The 19,475-nt window shown below is 37.9% G+C and overlaps 1 protein-coding gene across 5 annotated transcripts in view; it reads left to right on the forward strand.

Annotated features, from left to right (window-relative positions):
* The window catches only part of RFX3 (regulatory factor X3), a 340,737-nt gene that overhangs the window by 210,998 nt on the left and 110,264 nt on the right, over positions 1 to 19,475 (forward strand). For all 5 annotated transcript variants that reach the window (XM_062208334.1, XM_062208338.1, XM_062208333.1 and 2 more), the window contains one exon: positions 6,524 to 6,782. In XM_062208334.1, the coding sequence (XP_062064318.1) occupies positions 6,524 to 6,782 (259 nt within the window). The remainder of the gene's footprint in view (positions 1 to 6,523; positions 6,783 to 19,475) is intronic.

Genomic DNA, 19,475 nt, shown 5'->3' on the forward strand with positions numbered 1-19,475 from the left:
AGTCTAAATTTTACCTGTTTGTCTCTAACACTGTTAGAATTGATTTCATGATCCTCTGCTGGTTCATGTCCACAGCTTAAAAGAATTTTTTGTTTTACTGCCTGCATGTTTAGTCTTTACCTTTGTATTTAACTTCATTTCTTTGTAATTGCCCTCATATTTGTTATAGCTGGAATACTAGAATCTCTTCCTTAACACCAGGATCTTTATGTGTTGTGACTTTTCCCCCATGTTTTGTGCTGTTTGGAGTTTTTGTTCTCTCATCTGCATATATTTGTCTTCCTGTTTCTTATAGGGCTCTTTTTCATCTTTTAGTATCAACCTCCATGTCACCCTATTAAGAGATACTAATTCTTATATACTCTACCTTATGTATTCTCTCTTTTATACTTGGTGTTCTAGTTTATTTTTTTCAGGGAGCCTAAGAAAATGTCAGATTTTCTTATTTCCTTTCTAATTTTTGCCCGCTTATTCCTTTGTGTTACACAGCTATTATGATGGTAGGGGTTCTTTTATTTAGGTACCAGAATACATGCTTACTGAATTTTTGTTGAAAGGAATATGTGCAGAGTAGCCTAAAAGCAATAAAACATTGTACCAATGTAAGATATACTGATCACCATTACTATATCCTATCCTTTTAATACAATTTAGGGTATGAAATATATAAGCAATTTTATTTCCTTATTTTCTCACTCTTATATCATTGCTTAACAACACCCTTATTGAAGGGAGGTTATCAAAACCTTTGTCAAGTACAAAACACATAATTTAGAGATATTATATCTCTGGATTTGTGGATAAGACACTAGAAACTAAAGAAAATGGAAAAGTTGACACACAGTAAATTGATATAATCATTCTAGGGAGCAAGTAAGCAAGGAATATTCAGGGTCATGCTAAGCCAAGGTATGTGCTAAGGCATGATGGGATGGAAACCACACTAATTTAATGAATTCAATGGATCACAATCCTGACATTTATACAGAACCTTATAATAGAATGGTATGAAGTAGCTCTGTCAGCAAGTATACACATATCTCTGTGCTCACCTTCATTACCAGATGCATATGCAGAACAATGAAAAGATTTTTCTTCAGCTTTAGAAATAATATGACACATTATTTTCATGACTTACTCTGTGGCAATTGATATAGAACAAATAAAATGAGCACAGCAGCATCTTTTAAGTGTGCATGGAATTGCTTGGGAATTTAGCTATTTCAGGAGTGAACAGTCCAGAAATAGTTGCTTTCAATCTGATATGCCAAAAATTGAGTAATTTTCTTGAACATATGTTTTAGAAATTTCTGGGGGAAATAGTGTGCAAGCAATAACTTACATGAAGGATGTATTCAGTATATACAATATGAAAAAACAGCTGATCATTATTTCTGGTACCTAAGAAAAAACTGTTTGCTTTTGCTATTAGTACTTTTGAAAAATAAATTCTTCAGCATTTATTCAGGAGTTTAGAGCATTTAGACATATAAAAGACCTTTAGGAGTCACCTTTGCATGATTCTGACTCTGGTTCCAGGGACTCCAAAAATGACTTGATTCTGACTTTCTGTTTTAAAGATCAATGACAGGCCGGCGCCGCGGTTCAATAGGCTAATCCTCCACTATGCGGCGCTGGCACACTGGGTTCTAGTCCCGGTCAGGGCGCCGGATTCTGTCCAGGTTGCCCCTCTTCCAGGCCAGCTCTCTGCTGTGGCCCGGGAGTGCAGTGGAGGATGACCCAAGTGCTTGGGTCCTGCACCCCATGGGAGACCAGGAGAAGCACCTGGCTCCTGCCTTCAGATCAGCGCAGTGCGCTGGCTGCAGCGCGCTGGCTGCGCCGGCCTTTGGAGGGTGAACCAATGGCAAAAAGGAAGACCTTTCTCTCTGTCTCTCTCTTGTCAACTCTGCCTGTCAAAAAAAAAAAAAAAAAAAAAAATCAATGGCAAAGATATTATGGACTGCCTCCATTACTCTGAAGCCAGTGTTTTAAAGTTTCCTCCACTTTGATGGCAGGAGTATATTTGCCAAAGTCAAATTCAGAGACAGTTCATGTTCCTTCATTTCCTAATATAATTGTGTTTTTTAAATCCCCTAGAAATTGCTCATCTTTACTCAAGTTTGTGTAGATGTGTCCAAGCCTTTTCTATAGTCCCATGGTTATGACTGAGTAGTGGAGATAGTTTATAGCTTAGCCATCCTCTTGAATGGCAGTCTCCTTTCTCTTGTAGCTTAGTCATTATGTAGTTCATGAATCATTTCCAGCTAGAAGGAATTATTAAAACTAATTTGCCTTTTGCAACCATATTTTCATGCTGATGTGTTTGTTTGCATTACTGTTGTCCACTAAGAACTAGCTAGATAATAGGTACTTGCCATAGAAGGGATGATTTAAGTACTTAAGAATGTTTCTGTTATGATGAGGTAACAATTTTCTTGACTGCGAACTTGTAAAATTCAGGTGTGTGGTGGTTAAGTATCCTCTGAAATGGGTCTGCTTTTATCCCGTGTCCTGTTTTGCCATTGAAGTGTATCACCTGCAGGTCCCAGTCTAGGTAAGAACAGACAATAGTGTGGTACTGGTAGAAGTGAGCTAAGGTATGAGGAAACCCCAACCAGCAACAGAACATGTATATGCTCATATACCACCTATCAGAGCTATTTCCTAGTAGTCATTCACATACATGATTCTTGGGGCTAGCTTTGTGGTACAGCAAGCTAAACTGTCACCTGCAGTGCCTGATGGCATCCTATATGGAAGTTCTGGTTCAAGTCCATGCTGCTCAACTTCTGATCTAGGCCTGTGCTAATGTGCCTGGGAAGGCAGCAGAAGATAGCCCAGGTATTTGGGCCCCTGTCACCCAAATGGGAGACTCAAATGGAGTTATAGGCTCCTGGCTTCAGCCTAGACCAGCCTCAGCCTTTGGGATCATTTTGGCTTTGAACCAATGGAGTGAACCTCCTACCCCCGCCACTCTTCCCTTCAAATAAAAACATATTAATTAACTAAATAAGTAAATAAAAATATTTTAAATGGTCTGTTTCCTTTTATGTAACATAATGGTTAAGCATATGGGCTAAGTTCTGATTCCAGATCCCTGATTCACCAGCTGTGTGCTTTGGACAGTGCTACTTAACCTTTCCAAACTCCATCTCTTCCCCATGATTGTGAACTAGAAATGATAACAGTACCTACTCATAGATTTGTGATGAAGATTAAATGAATTATTACCTGAACAGCATGCTAGATAGTGCTTGTTATATAATAAATGGTCATTAAGTATTGGGCATGATTGAAAACTATTTTATTTGTGAAATTTACTTACTACTAAGGGACATACTTATGCTGCTTGGACTGTGGAAAGGAAAGTGAGCACCATGTCCTGCATCTGTTAAAGTATTTATTACCATGTATTCATTTGTATAACTGATCTGACTGTGCTTAAATCCGAACATCATTGTAAGCACCAGTTACATGGGGCCATAAATTAAAATGGCCTAATTTTTCTTTATATCTCAATTTCAAATCAACATAGCTTTCATTTATTACATAAATAGGTTAAAAATAAATTCCAGTTGGGAAATATAGCAATGATGAGAATAATTGAATATGTATTTTAAATGTCATTTTTCTGTCTGTAAAAAAAAGTTCTCTATAAAATTGTTTCTGTCATCAGAAACATTAAAATTTATTTCTGAATCTGCTGTGGCTCCTTTATACAGTGTGAAATACTCTGATAATACTATTACTGTTTTACTAAAATTTACATTCTAAATTGTACTACAATTGCATAATGTATAAAAACCTGCCTAAAATTATACAGAAAAATCTTGGAATGGTTTAGCATAATTTCATATTTTAATGAAACAAAAAATATTTGTGTTAAAGGAATTTATGGACTTTGCTATTATGTCCAATGTATTTTCAAATTGAATTGTGTTTTTGTTGGCTAACATGCCACGTACCAGCAACTGTGTCAAGTGCTGAGCTAACAAATGTGAATAGAACATAATTTCATATGAGTATGAAGATAAGAGGAAATAAACAGTGAGTGTATTAACAGCTATGTCTCAGGAATACAAAGGGTGTTAGGAAAGTACAGAGCACAAAACAAAATAGCCATGGGAGGAGCGGCAGTCGAGGGCAAAGGAGGCAGAAAGTCCTTGTGAGTTAAGGAGCTTGAACCGAGAGTTTAAGGAAGATTGAGACAAAGGAACATAGTTGAAAAAATACGTGACGGCCTTCCAGGCAGAGGAAACCAGGTGTAGCAAGACTGCGAGGCAAGAGAAAAGGACACTTTGAGGGACCAACAAAATGGTCATAATGGTGCAAGTGAAGAAAGCACTGGAGAGCCCGGCACAAATTGAGGCCAAAAATCACAGAGGCACCAGCCCCTGATGATCCTTGTAAGACTGCCAAGGGTTTTGAAAAACATTTTTTGAGGGAAGGAGAAAATGCTGAAGACTTTTGAGAACCATGAAAAGGCTTTCAAGCAAAGTTTTATTTTTATACTTACGTTGTAGAAAATTCTGGCACCCGAGTTTGAAATAGATTGGAAGAGAGAGCCTGGTTCAAGAAGGACAGCACTTGGAAGACCATTGTGGAGGAGCATATTGTGAGTGAAGGCAGTGAATGAGAGAGTGGAAAGGAGAATTATTTAGAAGATGAAATTGAAAGGACTTCCCGACTCTGTCAGTCCAAGTCCCAGAAGTGGAGCTTCCCAGGCTAAGGATGGCAGTGCTGCCCTCTGCTGAGAGGCGGAGGAGAGGAGAGGCAGTCTCATCCTGTGTTAACTTCCACACGTGCAGCCTCCTGCTTGTCAAGGCGTTTCCTAGTCGAGGTGACCAGCTGACTGTTAGAAAGTCAGATTTAAAATTCTTAGAAGTATAACTCGGAAGTAAACAGCTGAGAAGTCAGCCTCTAAGATTTTTTTTTTTTTGACAGGCAGAGTTAGAGAGAAAGGTCTTCCTTTTTCCGTTGGTTCACCCCCCAAATGGCCACTACGGCCGGTGCACTGCACCGACCCGAAGCAAGGAGCCAGGTGCTTCCTCCTAGTCTCCCATGTGGGTGCAGGGACCCAAGCTCTTAGGCCATCCTCCACTGCCTTCCCGGGCCACAGCAGAGAGCTGGACTGGAAGAAGAGCAGCCGGGATAGAATCTGGCGCCCCGACCAGGACTAGAACCCCGTGTGCCAGCGCTGTAGGTGAAGGATTAGCCAAGTGAGCCGCGGCACCGGCCAGCCTCAAAGATTCTTAACCATGATCACAAATATGGTCCTATAGTTAGTACGTGGTAGAGGTCTGTGGTCTAAATAAAAATAAAGAAAAGAAGTAAAAGCTAAAAACGGAAACCTTGTTAAATACCAATATTTATAGTGTCAGAAAAGTGGACACTCCAGTATGTCCTTCAGAGGTAGTGGTGAGAAAGTCACAGTGCAGAAGAAATGCTTGGCCGCTACGGGACAAGAGGGGTAACACAGAGAGACCTTAGGACATGCGTGGGAGACGTCTGGAAACACGCACACCAAATTGTCTGCAGTAGCCAGCTCTGGGAAGCAGAGTCCAAGAGAGTAGCTAAATAATGGAATTTTCATTTGCTATTTGAATTTTTTCAGAAAAAGTGTTATTGTATCTGTGTTATCGTTGTAACTTCTCATGAGGGTTTGAAATTAACAAGTGAAAAAAAGCCATCTTAAAAAATAAGTTATAGTCTATGGAAAATGCAAAATAAATCAACCCAATAAGCTTAATCAGAAGAGAAAAAGGAGAGAAAGGGCAACATGGAGTGGTCAACAACGTCATACTGTAGATAGGTCAAAAAAGATAAGGGTTGACAGGAGCCTTTTAGCTTGGTATTTAGATTTGGTCACCAATGACCTTATTAAAAGCAGCTTCACCGAAAGGCTGAGGGCAGAAGCCTGACCGCAGTTGTGGGAAATGCAAAGTGAGGGTATGAAAAGGCGGCATAGATACCTGATAACAGAGAAGCTGGAGTGAAGGAAGAGAAAGCTGCTAGGTAGGGATTTGGGGCCCAAGGTGAGCAAACTGCTCACATCTGTGTGGAGCTTAAGAAAGAGATCCATGCAAACCAGCAGGCCAATTCAATGAGGACTCTGAAAGAGCGTGAGTAGTTCCCTTGCCAGCCCCAGTGACTGCAGATGCCAGCTCCTCTGAGCCTGGGACCAGCAGGAAGTTTTATAAGGAGTTGATGAAGCCATTCAGCAAGGTTTCTTGGGAGCAAAGAGACCTGAACTTGTTTGTGTGCTGGAGGTGGGTACCAGTCAAGGACAAAAGCCCGAGAGCTCAGTAACGAGTTGAGTTTCTTATTAAAGGAATGCACCTTTAATTTGGAAAATAAGACTAGCTATTCCTGAATGTGAAGTTTCATACAAAGTACAATATTCACCATGTTCCAAAGGCTGTGCTCATCAGTATGTTTTAACCACAATCATGATAGAAGAAAGTCCCATAAGACAGTTCTCAATAAACTAGTAAATTTCTTCTCTCTTCTTCTTCCTCTAAAGCCGAACAACAACTTACCCTTACACAGAAACCCAGATGTACAGCCAGAACACTGGAGGGAATTACTTTGACACTCAAGGGAGTTCCGCACAGGTGACTACCGTGGTCTCGTCCCACAGCATGGTGGGCACTGGTGGGATTCAGATGGGCGTCACAGGAGGACAACTCATCAGCAGCTCCGGAGGAACCTATCTGATTGGCAATTCCATGGAGAATTCTGGTCACTCAGTGACACACACGACGCGGGCCTCCCCAGCGACAGTAAGTGTTTGAGTGTCTCTGTGTTCAGTGTAGCTTTGTGGGAGCCGCCATTGTCCATGTTCCTCTGAGGCTGAAGGGGGCAAGACTGTGTTCGGCAGCTTCAATGTTGGGAGGAATGCAACTATAGTAGGTGAAGTTAGCAGGCAGAATGTTACACACATGTTGCATTCCCAGTTAAGTAAATGGGAAGGTTTTAATTACAAAGGTGATTTTTACTCATTGAGCTGAGTATAATAGATGTTCTTCAGTGATAGTAATACTTTAAGCTTCTGCTGCAAGAACTTATTTTTATATTATGCTCGCTTTGTAAAACTAAAAACCAAGCAGCAAAATATAATTTTGGTTAGAATTTTCATTTCTTTATATAGTGTTAATTATGCTAGCTCATCATCAGAGAAGTTACATTATATAAGTCAGCGTTTCACAAACCTTAGATATTTAAGTTTGGCCATATTTGCATGCTGCCTGTGCTGTTCTTATTTAACATATTTTTCAAATGGACTAATTTTAAGATAGGAAACCACATATATTTTTTTCTGATATACATAGGAATCAATACTTAAATTGAAAAATAAAAAATATTTATTTCTGTACCATGTATGAAGTCCTGTTGCATTCTACTGGAGATATACTTTAGGTAGCACTAATATAGGTGATTTAAGATGAAAATATATTTAGATAGACTGTTAGCATAGTTATAAGCAAATAATATCTTTTTTTAAGTTGTTTTTTTTTTATTTGAAAGGCTGAGTTAGAGAGGCAGAGGCAGAGAGAGAGAGAGAGAGAGAGAGAGAGATATCTTCCATCCACTGATTCACTCCCCAAATGGCCACAACGGGTAGAGCTGGGCTGATCCGAAGCCAGAAGCTTCTTCCAGGTCCTGTATGTGGGTGCAGAGGCCCAAGTACTTGGGCCATCTTCTACTGCTTTCCCTGGTCCTAGCAGAGAGCTGAATCAGAAGTGGAGAACTAGCACCCATATGGGATGCCGGCACTGCAGGAGACAGCTTTACCTACTATGCCACAGCACCAGCCCCAAGCAAATATTATTTTAGAGACACTTGTATAATTGAGTTTTTAGCTTTAAAAGTTTAATAAGTATATTTATTCTAACATAGTGTACTCAAATATGTTGGAATTAGGTCATAGAAATAGTCATAGAAAGTTGTATAGAGTTAGATATCGTTAAACTGTAACCTAAACCTCCCTTTTTTCACTTCAACTTAGCATATAAGAAAACATGATCATTTAGAGCTACATAGCACAAGTAGCAAAGGAATTGACTACTTGATGCTTCATATAAAAGGGACCTGAGGATTTGAATAAAGTTGATGCGTCCCTTTTCCACCATCTTGCCATGTGGTTTATTCTTGGAATGTAATATAGATAGGAATCAATTTGTCAGAAAAGACTAATATGAGAGTTTATATTTCTCATTTTTTGGAATTTCTTCAAGATACTATATACACTTGGTAAGTAGTTTGTATATACTTTTTGTTTTTATAGTGATCACATGTGTTCATGCCTTCATCATTTAGTGCCTTTCCCCTAATATTAGAACATTTTATTTGTAATTCACCATTGTTGTTGTTGGTTGCTTTTTTATTTTTATTTTATTTATTTCTTTCACTAACATCAAAACAAATGACTAGCAGTTCTGAATGGAGTGTTTCTTTTTTTGTGTTTTTGAATCATTTTTTGTGTATTTGTCTTTTTGCTTCTAAGACTAGCAAATACAGTATTTCTAGGCATTTTAGCCATACCAGTATATTAATGTGGATTCAAAGCCCAAAGCAATTGCCACTCATAAATTAGAGCTCTCTGCACCTCAGTTCCCCTATCAGTAACATAAAAGGTTTGTTAAGACCAAATGATGTCCTCATTTCCTCCTAGCTTGCAAAGCATAATAGTTACAGAGGGATTATAAAATATCCTAGATGTAGAAATAATTTTATCTTTACCACAGGAGGAAAAGAGGGAGGGGGAAAAAAAATGTTAGTACTTTATAGCTCTCCCAATAATGGCCACCTAGAAAGACATTTTCACTGAAAAGGAAAGTGCCCAGCACTTCCCAAGGCCTTAGGAAAATTGAAGAACACAGAGTGCTTCTGCTCTCTCCCACTCTCACATCACCCACGCTCTTGTGCTGACGCATGACCCTCCTGACCCCAGGCCTGTCCTCCCTCAGCTTACCCAGGCACTCCTGCTCCTCTTCACTCGGACTTCCAGCTGCCTGTTCAACAGCCTCCTCCACTGGGTTTGGGATGACCAAGTGTCCTTGTTTTGTCACTGAATTAACTAAGTTATGTATTCAAGCTCATATCAGTGCAGTTGCAAACAGGAACAGAATGAACTGCATAGTATGATTAAAAGCAGTGTTGGTAAAGGACAATGTCGTATAGAGGATGAAAGGTGACATTGCTCCTCAAGTTACCTGCCACACAGATTTGATGTGTGATTTTTATTATGTTAGTTGGTAAGGTAAACATATAAAATACCTGAATTATAACCACTGGGAGTAGTTGAAACCTTTTAAATAAACACTAATATATAAAATTGTACAGATTAATTTTTACTTAAAACATTCATATATGTTATTCTGCTAGGGCAAAAATTCATAGTTTTTTATTTCTTTTTCTTTTTTTTTTCTCTTTTGGTTTGTTTTCTACAAGAAAATCTTTTTTTTTTTTAAATAAAAGGAATATACAATAAAAGGATAAGTTTTTACCTGGAAAAATCACAAGGTGCCTTTATCAAAGCCCAAATGATATCTGTGCTAGTGTTTATTGTATTATCTTGCATTTATTTGTCATAACACACATTTAATTTAGATTTCCTCCCTCAGTCATGCTGAAGATCTTCATCTGCTTGAGTCCCAGTGAGGTAGTGATGTTCAGTTTATAATTTCACTTCTGTTACTATAGTAAATTTTACAAAGGCTAATTTCCATGAAACCTTATTTAAAATTTTCTGCTATCTTCCTCTCACCACATGTTAGAGAATTGGCAGATTTTTGATTGTTTTGATTCCTAGAAATTATGATTTTTTAGTAGGTATCATGTCATTAAAGAGAATTTGCCTGATTTCATGTGTCATTCTGGTTTGTTATAAAACTTTACTAAAGAATGGATATGTACACAGTCTTTGACAACTTCCTGGATCAAGTCTCAAACCATTTCTTTCTAAACAGAGACTTACTTGTCTTTATTGTTCAACTTGTAACCTGTATGGTATTGGTTGGTATGACTGCCTGTATAGGAATATCCGTACTGTGACCAGAATTCCTTATTGGGAAATGCAGTTGGCCCTCTGTATCTGTCGTCTCCTTATACAAATACTCAACCAACCTGAAATAAAAAATATTTAAAAAAAGAAATTGCATCTGTAGTACTGAACATGTACAGACTTTTTTTCTCATCATAATTCCCTAAGCAAAACAGTATAACTATTTATATAGGATTTACATTGTTTTTGGTGTATTATAAATAATCTATTGATGATTTAAAATTCATGGAAGTGCATAGTTTATATGCATATACTGTGCCATTTATAAAAATGACTTGAGCGTTGGTGGATTTCTATCTGTTAGGCTCCTGGAACCAATCCCCATAGATACCAAGGATGGCTGGTGAGTTGGGCCATTCCTTAAGAGCCTCTAAGTAAAAATCAGTTAATTAAATTTACAGGAATTAGTTAAGTTTGGGTATTCCAGATTGCACAAATTGAACATTTTTACTCAATATGTGAGCACCAAAGTTTCCTGCTATGTTTCTCAGAATAATTGCCTTGGTTATTTCTTATATTTGACCTGTATATTTACAGAAATACTTTAATATTAATTGGAATAATTTTCTAACACAAAGAAAAGTTTACTGCAACTGAACAGATAAGTTCTTTCAAATATACTATGGAAACAAAGTTAGTGATTTGAAATTGAAGCCACTAAGGAGTAAATTAAATGACTAATACATGAAGTATATTTTTCCTAGACTTATATTGAATATAAAATCTAGAACCATCTTTCCTATAGTAGAAGGATCTGGATCATCAGCCAAATTTTTTAAGATTTATTTTATTTATTAGAAAGGCAGAGTTACAGGGAGAGAGAAGGAGAGACAGAGACAGACCGAGAGAGAGAGAGAGGGAATGAATCAGTCTTCCATCCACTGGTTCACTCCCCAAATGGCTACAATAGCTGGGGCTGGGCCAGGCTGAAGCCAGGAGCTAGGAGCTTCATCCAGGTCTTCCATATGGGTGCAGGAACCCAGACATTTGGGCCATCTTCTTCTGCTTTTCCAGGTGCATTAGCAGAGAGCTGATTGGAAGGTGGAGCAACTAGGATGCAAACCAGTGCCCATATGGGATGCTGGCATTGCAGGTGGAAGCTTAACCCATTACCCCACAGGGCCAGACCCCCCCGCCCCCATCAACAGAATTTTATTTGGGCATATGACTTCTTTTAGTTTTATAATTTTAAAAAAGTGGCATAAAGTTTTAATATTTCATTTTGGCTTCATGCATTGTAAACTCTTTCATTTTTCAAGGCTCATGGAAAATATCACCATTTTTCAGAAGATTATGATGGAAGCAAATTAAATATTAAAGATTCACTTATTTATTTTATTTGAAAGGCAGAGTTACAGATAGAGAGGGGTATAGAGACAGATCGTCCATCAACTGGTTCATTCCCAAGAAGGCTACAATGGCTTTGGCTGGGTTCCAAAGCCAGGGGCTTGCAACTCCATCTGCATCTTCCAATGAGTGGCAGAGGCCCAACTATTAGGGCCATTTTCTGCTGCTTTTCTAGGCCCATTAGCAGGGAGACAGATGGGAAGTGGAGTGGCTGGGACTTCACCAGCACTTGTGGAATGCCTGCATTGCAGATGGTAGCCCAACCCACGGCATGACAACTCAAGCCCCACAAATTAAATTTCATATGGTGAATATATTTTGAGGAAATTACCAATATTCACATTTGACCAAAATCCTAATTACCCTTTAATTTCCAATATTCTTTTATTTGGTGCATAGAATCCATGTACTTGTAAATTATGTATGCTATCTGCATGTATACACACGCATAGTGTTTTTGCTTTCATAAGTATAGATACACACATTTAAAAGACATTTCCTGGGGCTGGCACTGTGGCGCAGCAGGTTGACTCCCTGGCCTGAAGTGCCAGCATCCTATATGGGCATCAGTTCGAGACCTAGCTGTTCCATTTTCGATCCAGCTCTTTGCTATGGCCTGGGAAAGCAGTAGAAGACGGCACAAGTCCTTGGGCCCCAGCACTCACGTGGAGGACCCAAAAGAAGCTCCTGGTTGCTGTCTTCAGATTGGCACAGCTCCAGCCATTATGGCCATCTGGGGAGTGAATCAGAAGATGGAAGACCTCTGTCTCTCTCTCTCTCTCTCTCTTTGCTTCTACTCTCTCTGCGTAACTCTGGCTTTCAAATAAATAATCTTTAAAAAAAATAAAAGACATTTCCTGCTGATGACATTAAATAAGAATTTTCAGAATGATTATATAATATTTAATTTTTTTTTTTTGACAGAGTTAGTTAGTGAGAGAGAGACAGAGAGAAAGGTCTTCCTTTTTCCATTGGTTCACCCTCCAAATGGCTGCTATGGCCAGAACTGCACCGATCCGAAGCCAGGAGCCAGGTGCTTCTTCCTGGTCTCCCATGCGGGTGCAGGGCCCAGGGACTTGGGCCATCCTCCACTGCCTTCCTGGGCCACAGCAGAAGGCTGGATTGGAAGAGGAGCAACTGGGACTAGAACCTGGCGCCCATATGGGATGCCAGCGCCGCAGGCAGAGGATTAACCAAGTGAGCCATGGTGCCGGCCCCCTATATAATATTTTATTGGACCATCATTGAATTTGACTTCAGCTAAGTTGCAATTCAAAAGTGTTTTAGATTTTGTTAATATTGGAGATCTACTTATTATAAATATTTCAGTAGCACATGCACATTGAGGGGAAAGAGTAGGCTGCAGTCATACTCAAGACTCATTTTACACCTTCTTTCAAATGATCTTACTGTGGCACTTCAGTGTTTTCCTCTGTGTCTTTATTCACTTGAAATTCAGATATACATACTTTTCTTGATTATTTTTATGCATAATCATTTATGGAATTTTGGAGTTTTGGAACCCAAGCATCATTTGCATTTGAAAAATCAAAAATTTGTGAATGTAGCTAGTGATCTTTTTATGCTCATCATAATATAGTCCATCTTATATGAGAATATACCATAATTAGCAAATACCTTTAAGAAGCTTTATTGACTCAATTCTATGTACAATTATATTTGTACTCTTATAATTAGTTGGTTATTTGTGTACTTGTTTTTCTTCTTGATAACTAAATAGGATTACATTAATCATTTGTAAGACTGAATGAAAGTTAATTTTAACATCTTTATATATGTATAGTTAGTAATTATATGTGTAAAGATGCAAGGAAAATATGTTAAAATTAATATTGTTCATATCTCTACCTCTTGATTAATCTAAAATGTTTTAATTTCTTTTAATTATTTGGGAGAAAATTTGAATGCTAACATATAAGTTTCACTTACTGTATAATTTGTAGAAAACTAAGAATTATAGATGCTTTTATTTCTTTACTTTTGGGTTTTCATGTTCATGAGTTTGGTGAAAGTGAATGCTTTTACCAAGATAATGAATATGTTTAGCTCTTGAGAAAATAATTTTGTCTTTTTATTCTGTTGCTGGGATGATGCTTCTGCCTGTTCATTTTATTCTAATATTTCTGTTCACTCATTTTGAAGAGTCAGTCATATATTCTTAAGTTATGAGTCCAAAAGATTTAAGTACATAAGATATAAGATATTGCATATGTTCCCTAGTTCTCTTTCTTAGTGTGTTTTCAATTTTTCTTAACTATTATTTGAGAAATAGTAAATTAATATAGAAGCAGAATATATATGTATATTCTATATCTTTCTCTCTGACTTTTCCCCCAAAATGATAACGAAAATGCTGCATTTTGTTTTTGTCACTCCTGTGTTCTTCTGATTTTGCATTTTCCTATCTCTGCATTAAGAACTTCCTTACATTTATGAGAAATCAGTATAGTAGAAGTAGCTGAATTGCCCATTTATCTTTTATAAAATAATTTTTATCAATATAGAGAGAACATATTCATGTATTTAATAGACAAAGTTCTAAGAAGATAACCATACTTCCCTCTCTCTTCCTACCCTGTAGGATATTAACACTTTATCAGGTGTTTAGTTTGCAACTCTTTTCTCCCATTCTCTCAGTTGCCTCTTCACTTTGTTGCATGTTTTTTCTGTGCAGAAACTTCTTAGCTCAATGTAAATCCAATTGTCTGCTTTGCTTTTATTGCCTGTGCTACTTGTGTCTTATCCAAGAAGTCTTTGCCTATGTCGATGTCTTGCTGTGTTTCCCCAATGGTTTCCTTTAGTAAATTGATGGTATCAGATCTTATGTTTAGCTCCTTGATCCATTGATTTCAAGTTGATTTTTGTATAAGGTGTAAAGTTGGGTTCTTTTTTTTGTACTCTGCACAAGGAGATCTGACACATTTGTTGAAAAGACTGTCCTTTCTCCAGGGATTGATTTTAGCTTGTTTGTCAAAGATCAGTTGGTTGTGATGCATGAATTTATTTCTGGGGTTTCTGTTCTGTTTCATTGGTCTACATGTCTATTTTTGTGCCAATACAAGACTTTTAATTATAACAGCCTTGTGATTTGTCTTGAAATCTGAAACTGTTATGTCTACGACTTTGTTTTTGTTGTTTAAGGTCACTTTAGCTATTCGCGGTCTCTTGTGTCTCCATGTGAATTTTAGCATCATTTTTTTCTAGATCTGAGAATTTTTGTTAGTATTTTGATTGAGATCACATTGAATCTGTAAATCATTTTGGGTAATATCAACATTTTGATGCCATTAATTCTTCCAATCCGTGAACATGGAAGATTTTTCCATGTTTTTATTTGTGTCTTCTATTTCTTTCTTTAATGTTTTGTAATTCTCATTGCAGAGATCTTTTACATACTTGGTTACATTTATTTCAAGGTACTCAATTTTTTGTAGATATTATAAATGGTACTGACCTTACAAATTCTTTCTCAGCGATGGCATTGTCTGTATGTACAAAGGCTGTTGGCTTTGGTGTGTTGATTTTTATAATCTGCAACTTTGCCAGATTTTCTGATGAGTTCCAATAGTCTCTTAGTGGAGAGGATCATGTCGTCTGCGAACAGGGATAATTTGACTTCTCCCTTTCCAATTTGTATCCCTTTGATTTCTTTTTCTCGCCTAGTGGCTCTGGCTAACATGTCTAGAAATATATTGAATAGCAATGGTGAAAGTTGTTATCCTTGTCTGATTCCTGATCTTAGTGGAAATGCTCCCAACTTTTCCCCATTCCATATGATGCTGGCTGTGTGTTGTCATGTATTGCTTTGATTGTGTTAAGATATGTTCTTTCTATACTCATATTTTATCAAATCTTTCTTGGATCTGTTGAGATAATCATGCGGTTTTTATTTTTCCATTTGTTAGTGTGGTGTATCATGTTTATTGATTTGCTTATGTTGAACCACCCCTGCATCACTAGGATAAATCCCACTTGATCCAGCTGGTGATCTTTCTGATGTGTTCTTGGATTCTGTTAGTTAGGGGCTTGGTGAGGATTTCTGTATCTATATTTGTTAGGGAAATTGGTATATAGTTCTCATTCTTTGCTTTATCTTTTATGGTTTTGGAATTAAGGTGATGCTGGTCTTATAAAAGAAGTTTGGGAGTATAACTTCCCTTTTAATTGTTTTGAATAGTTTAAGAATAATTTTAATTAGTTCTTTAAAATTTTGGTAAAATTCAGCAGTGAAACCATCTGATCCTGGGCATTGCTTTGTTCATAGTCTGTTTTTAACTCAATCTCCATCTTGGTTATTGATGTAGTTAGGCTTCCTATGTCTTCATGCCTCAATTTTGATACGTTTTATGTGTCCATAAATGTATCCATTTTTTCTGGATTTTCTAATTTGTTGGCATAAGGCTGTTTGTAACAATTCCTAATGATTCTTCTGTTTCAGTGGCATCAGTTGTAACAAGCCCTTTTTCAATACTAATTTTATTAATTTTGATCTTATCCCTTTTTTGTTTTGCTTAGTTGGGCCAATGAGTTATCAAGTTTTCATTATTTTTTCTAAAAATTAGCTCTTTATTTCACTGATCTTTTATATTTTTTCATATAAATTTTGTTCATTTTTTAATTTTTGTTTTCTTTCCTCCTACTAGTTTGGGTTTGGTTTGTTCTTGTTTTTCCAGGTCCTTGAGATTGCTAGATCATTTATTTGATATATTTCCAACTTCTTCATGTAGGCAGTAATTGCTATAAACTTTTCTCTCAACCCTGTTTTTGTTCTGTCCTATAAGTTTGATGTTATATTGTCATCTTAACTTGTTTCAAGCAATTTTTAAATTTTGTTTATGATTTCTTCTATTACCCAGTGTTCATTTGGAACATGTTCTTCAGTCTCCATGTGTTTGCATATTTTCTAGAGTTTCTTATGTTGTTATAATTTCCAGTTTCATTCCATTGTGGTCAGAAAAGATACACGGTATGATTTCAGTTTTTTTGAATTTGTTGTTTTATGGCCTAGCATATGATAAGTCCTAGAGAATGTTTCATGTACTGATGAAAGAATCTGTGTTCTCTGACTGTGGGATGAAATGTTCTTTAGATATCAATTGAATCCATTTGGTCAATAGTGTAGATTAGCTCTGTTGTTTCTTTGTTGATTTTATGCCTAGTTGATGTGTCCATTGATGAAACTGGAGTGTTGAAGTCTCCCATTTTGATTGTATTGGAGCATGTGTCTCCCTTTAGATCCATTAATAATTGTTTTAAATAACTGGGTTCTTTATCATTGGGTACATATACGTTTACTATATTCACACCTTGCTGTTGAGTTTATCCTATAATCATTACATAATGAAACACTTTTTTTTAAAGATTGTATTTATTTATTTGAGAGGTAGAGTTACATACAGAGAGAGGGAGAGACAGAAAGGTCTTCCATCCACAGTTCATTCCCCAAATAGCTGTAACAGCTGGAGCTTAGCTGACGTGAAGCCAGGAGCCAGGAGATTCTTCTGAGTCTCCCATACAGGTGCAGAGGCCCAAGACTTGGACTATCTTCTGCTACTTTTCCAGGCCATAACAGAGTACTAGATCAGAAGAGGAGCAGCCAGGACATGAACTGGTGCCCATATGGGGTGCTGACACCACAGGTGGAGGCTTAGCCTACTGTACCACAGTACCAGCCTCTGAACTTCTTTGTTTTAATAACTTTTGTCTTTAAGTCTATTTTGCTACTATAAGATAGTAAGATAGCTTGCTTTGATTTCCATTTGCATGGAATATTTTTTCATCCTTTTACTTTCAGTTTGTGTGTATCTTTGTTGGTTAGGTGTGTTTCTTGTAGGCAGCGTATAGATGAGTTTTTAATCAGTTCATTTAGTCTGTATATTTTAATTGGAGAGTTTTATCCATTTATATTCACAGTTATGATTAATAAGTGCTAACTTGCTCTTGCCACTTTTCTGTAAATATTCCTGTTGTTTGCTTTGTATCTCCTTTGTGCTATTATTAGGAGGTTTTTTGCCTTCATAGTTTTTATAATGTTGTTTATCTTTCTCTGTGTGTATAGTACATGCTTAAGTATCATTTGTGAGGCTGCCTGGGTGGTGACAGATTCTTTCTATTTTTGTTTGTTTGGGAAGGTCTTTATTTCACCTTTATTTATAAATGTGAGCTTCACTGGGTACGGTATACTAGGCTGACAGTTTTTTTCTTTAAGGGCGTGGAGAATCCCTCTCCATTCTCTCCTTACCAGTAGAGTTTTTGATGAGAAGTCTACTGTCATTCTAATTGTAGATTCTTTAAAGGTAATCCAGTTTTTCTCTGTTGCACATTTTAGGACCTTTTCTTTGTGTTTTACTATTGAAAGTTTGAATATAATCTGTTGTTGTGAATATCATCTCTGATCATATCTACTTTGGGATCTATGTGATTCCTGTACTTGAATGTCCATATCTTTCTCCAAATTTGGAAAATTTTCTGCTGATATTTTACTGAATAAGTTTCCTAAGTCATTCTTTTCCACTCCTTCAGGAATGTTTAAGACATGTATATTTTGTCATTTAATGGTATCCTGACATTGTTTTCATTTTCTCTCTCTCTCTCTCTTTTTTTTTTTTTTTTTTTTTGGTCTGACTGAGATATTTCAAAAGCTGTGTCTTCCAGCTTGGGTATTCTTTCTTTGGCCTCATGAGTATGTTGTTCAGGCTTTCCAATTTTTTTTTTTAATTTGACATGTTGAATCCTTAATTTCTAATATATCAGTTTGATTTTTCTTTAATATTTCTGTTTTCTGACAGAATTTCTCATCTGTGTCATTCACAGACTTCTTTAACTCATGTAATTGCTTCTCTATGTTTTTGAATAATCTTACAGTCTCTTGAATCCCCTGTTAGACATTTTGTCGATCTCCTCATCTTCACAGTCTAATATTGCAGTATTATTGTGTTCCTTTTAGGGAGTCATTGTCTTCCTTGTTCGTATTTCTTGTATTTCCACATTTATTTTTATACATCTGGGGAGACACTTGTTGGTATCTCCTCTAAAGTCTGTGCTTTTGGGAGTGTGCCTCTAGGCATGTTGGGGTCCCTGCACCTTCAAGGGTGCAGAGATGTATGCTGTGTGGTAGCTCTCCTCTGGAGTCCGTAGAGGAGGTGGATGATGGCCCTGGCTGGCGTGATCACTGCCTCCACCTTTCTCTTAGCCAAGGTGTACCTCTCTGTGCCTGGACCCATCTCCCAACTAACTCAGGCACCTGAGCACCACGAAGAATCTGTGCACCCCTTAGCATGAGCATGGAACCCTCCACGATGTCCATTCCCAGACTTAGAGAATTCTGAGCTTCTGAGTTGGGCTCAGTATGGCCTGAAGACCCAGACCTACCATATGCCCATATCAATTTTCCAGCCTGTCGCCCCGTCACAGGATTCCCTCAGTCACAGGCTGAGGGGGATCCATTCTCTGCCATGTGAGCTTCCCTGCCCAAAGAGGGAGCGGCCCCCATCCCAGAGCCCAGTGTCCTGCAGGGGGAAGAGGTAGAAGCAGTGTGCTTCCCTCAGAAGTTCACAGAGTTAAGTGGGCATCCTGCTCCTTGCCAGCTTGTCCACCTGAACCCAAAATCAGTCAGGACAGCGTATTTTTCCCTAGTGACAAAATCTAAGAGACAGGAGGGCTACTGCTGCCTTCGCTGGTCTTATTCCCAGATGATTGTGCTTGCCCTGCTGCTATTGGGCACCCTGTTTGGGGAGGGGAAGGAAGCAATGTGACCTCCATTCACAGTTATGTGGGCAGTCTGCCCCCCGTCTACTCCTCCGCCTGGACTCAGTCAGTGGGGACTTCTGCAGATTGCCCTCCCCTGGCTCTGTGAAGATGGCCTCTCCAGCATGCAGCGGCCACAGGAGATGCTGGTGCTGCAACTGCGAGCTGCTGCATGTCTGCACAGTCTTTGCTGCTCCATGCAATCTCTCTTCTTTCTGTAGACTTTTTCACTGAAAACTTCTCTCCAACTACCTCCCAGGAATGCCAGACCTCCCCTGTTTTTCTGATATTTCGC

This window comes from Lepus europaeus, chromosome 12, assembly GCF_033115175.1.
Source record: "Lepus europaeus isolate LE1 chromosome 12, mLepTim1.pri, whole genome shotgun sequence".
Lineage (NCBI taxonomy): Eukaryota > Metazoa > Chordata > Mammalia > Lagomorpha > Leporidae > Lepus > Lepus europaeus.